Source organism: Camelina sativa, chromosome 3, assembly GCF_000633955.1.
Source record: "Camelina sativa cultivar DH55 chromosome 3, Cs, whole genome shotgun sequence".
NCBI classification, from domain to species: Eukaryota; Viridiplantae; Streptophyta; class Magnoliopsida; order Brassicales; family Brassicaceae; genus Camelina; species Camelina sativa.
In genome coordinates, this window is record NC_025687.1 from 27,433,477 (window position 1) to 27,435,872 (window position 2,396).

Sequence of the window (2,396 nt, forward strand, 5' to 3'; positions counted from 1 at the left end):
TTAACGGGCTTGTTATGGGCCTGCAGGTCGGCGAAACCCAACACCAATATGTATGTATGGGCACCTACTGAGTGGATGAACAACTATGTTATTATTGCTAAGTGTTGTAAGACTATCTTCAGTGATTTTCTCTATTTTTTCCTATAATAGAAAAACTCTATAATAGATGTGAGTTTTACTTCAACTTACCTCTATTGTCACCTTTAAAATAGAGATTGTTATTTTTTTTCTATTTATAGAAAAATTCTTGTAGAAAAAAATAGAGTCCCTATATAAATAGAGGAAAAAATAGCAATCTCTATTTTAGAAGAAAAAATAGAGATGAATTGAAATAAAACTCACCTCTATTATAGAAAAAAAAATAGAGATGAATTAGAGATCCAGAAATTTTTACAGTAAAAATCATTATTTATTTTTGGACAAATTGTTCAATAGGGTAAACTAAAGTTTATTACTAGTTGTACCGTGACTTTTATCAGTCAAACAAGTACTTCAGTGCCATATATTTTTCAATTTTCGAATTATTAGACTACTAACTTTGGAGTTTTAACATTAATAATTTTTTTGATTAAAAAAATTAATAAACTTTTTTAAACAATATTACAGAAAAAAATCCTATCATCATAATTATAAAAGGAAAGAGTTTTTCAACAAACGTTAGGTAAAAAATTGTTTAGACTCTGCTTTTATCTACTAGCAGTCAAACCTGACCAAATTTAATCCTATTATTTACTGCAACTAACCATAATTAAATGACTAAAATCTGAAGGAAATAAATTTAAAGTAGGGTAGTACCGTAAATAGTACATCATGTTAAGGGTATAACCGTAAATAACCATCATACTAGCTTCATCTTCATTTTACTCTAAAAAGCTTTCCCTTACTTTCTCTCAAGAACAAAGTAAAGCGTTGAAGAGAGAAGAAGAAGAAGTAAAAAAAAAAAAAAAAATCCCGAAGTATCAATTTATTTCTATTTTGGCCGTTAAGATTCTATTTGTGATCATTTAACACCCTGAAGAGTCACACCCGCCATGTGTGGAGGAGCTATAATCTCCGATTTCATTCCACCGCCGAGGTCTCGCCGTGTTACTAGCGAGTTTATCTGGCCGGATCTGAAGAAGAGTGCGAAAGCAGCGAAGAAAAGCTCAAAGAAGCGTTCGAACTTCTTCGATCTTGACGATGAGTTCGAAGCTGATTTCCAAGGTTTCAAAGATGATTCTTCTATCGATTGCGATGATGATGATGATTTCGATGTCGGTGATGTTTTCGCCGACGTGAAACCATTTGTTTTCGGTTCGACTCCGAAACCCGCCGTCTCCTCCGCTGCTACCGCCGCCGCCGAAGGTAAACATATTTGGGGATTTGGTGTGAATTAGGATTCGATTCAATTAGCTCGGTACTGTTTCAGATATGAATGATTTGGTATGAAACTGAAACTTGTGAGTTCTCATCTCTTAAGAAATTAGCTTGACCCTGTTGTGTTTATGAGCTAAACTTTGATTATGAGTTGCTGTGTGAAGCATGAAGCTTGATTCGTTGTTCTTGGATATATTTTTATGTATATGATTTTGAGTGATGTTTGTTTGGGGGATATGAGGCTTTGATTTGTGTGATGAAACTGATTTGGGTCATATAGGAACTGTTTTGATTTTGTTGTTATGTTATACACACTACTAGCTTCAGCTTTTGGGAAGAAGGTTGCTGGTGGGGAAGCTGAGAAATCTGGAAAGAGGAAGAGGAAGAATCAGTATCGAGGGATAAGGCAACGTCCTTGGGGCAAATGGGCAGCTGAGATACGTGATCCAAGAGAAGGTGCTAGAATTTGGCTAGGAACGTTCAAGACCGCTGAGGAAGCTGCAAGAGCTTACGATGCTGCTGCACGCAGAATCCGTGGATCTAAAGCTAAGGTTAATTTCCCTGAGGAGAACCCTCAGAAACGTTCTGCTGCCAAGGCTAGTCTTCAGAAACCTGTGGCTAAACCTAACCCAAACCCAAGTCCAGCTGTGGTTCAGAACCCAAACAACTCCTTTGAGGATATGTGTTTCGTGGAGGAGAAACACCAAGTGAACAACAACAACAATCAGTTTGGCTTAGCTAACTCCATTGATGCTGGATGTAATGGTTATCAGTATTTCAGCTCAGACCAGGGTAGTAATTCGTTTGATTGTTCTGAGTTTGGTTGGAGCGATCAAGCTCCAATTACTCCTGACATCTCTTCTGCCCTTATCAACAACAACAACAACAACCCAGCTCTATTCTTTGAAGAAGCCAATCCAGCTAAGAAGCTCAAGTCCATGGATTTCGAGACACCGTGCAACAACAACATTGAGTGGGACGCTTCGCTGGATTTCCTCAACGAGGATGCTGTAGCGACTCAGGACAATGGTGCAAACCCT

General features: G+C 37.5%; 1 protein-coding gene across 1 annotated transcript; it reads left to right on the top strand.

Moving 5' to 3' along the window:
* LOC104779356 (ethylene-responsive transcription factor RAP2-12) lies at positions 882–2,396 on the top strand (the record flags this gene model as incomplete). The annotated part of the gene is made up of 2 exons (XM_010503708.1): positions 882–1,344; positions 1,678–2,396. Coding segments are annotated over exons 1-2 (1,032 nt in total), but the record flags the coding sequence as incomplete, so codon positions are not given.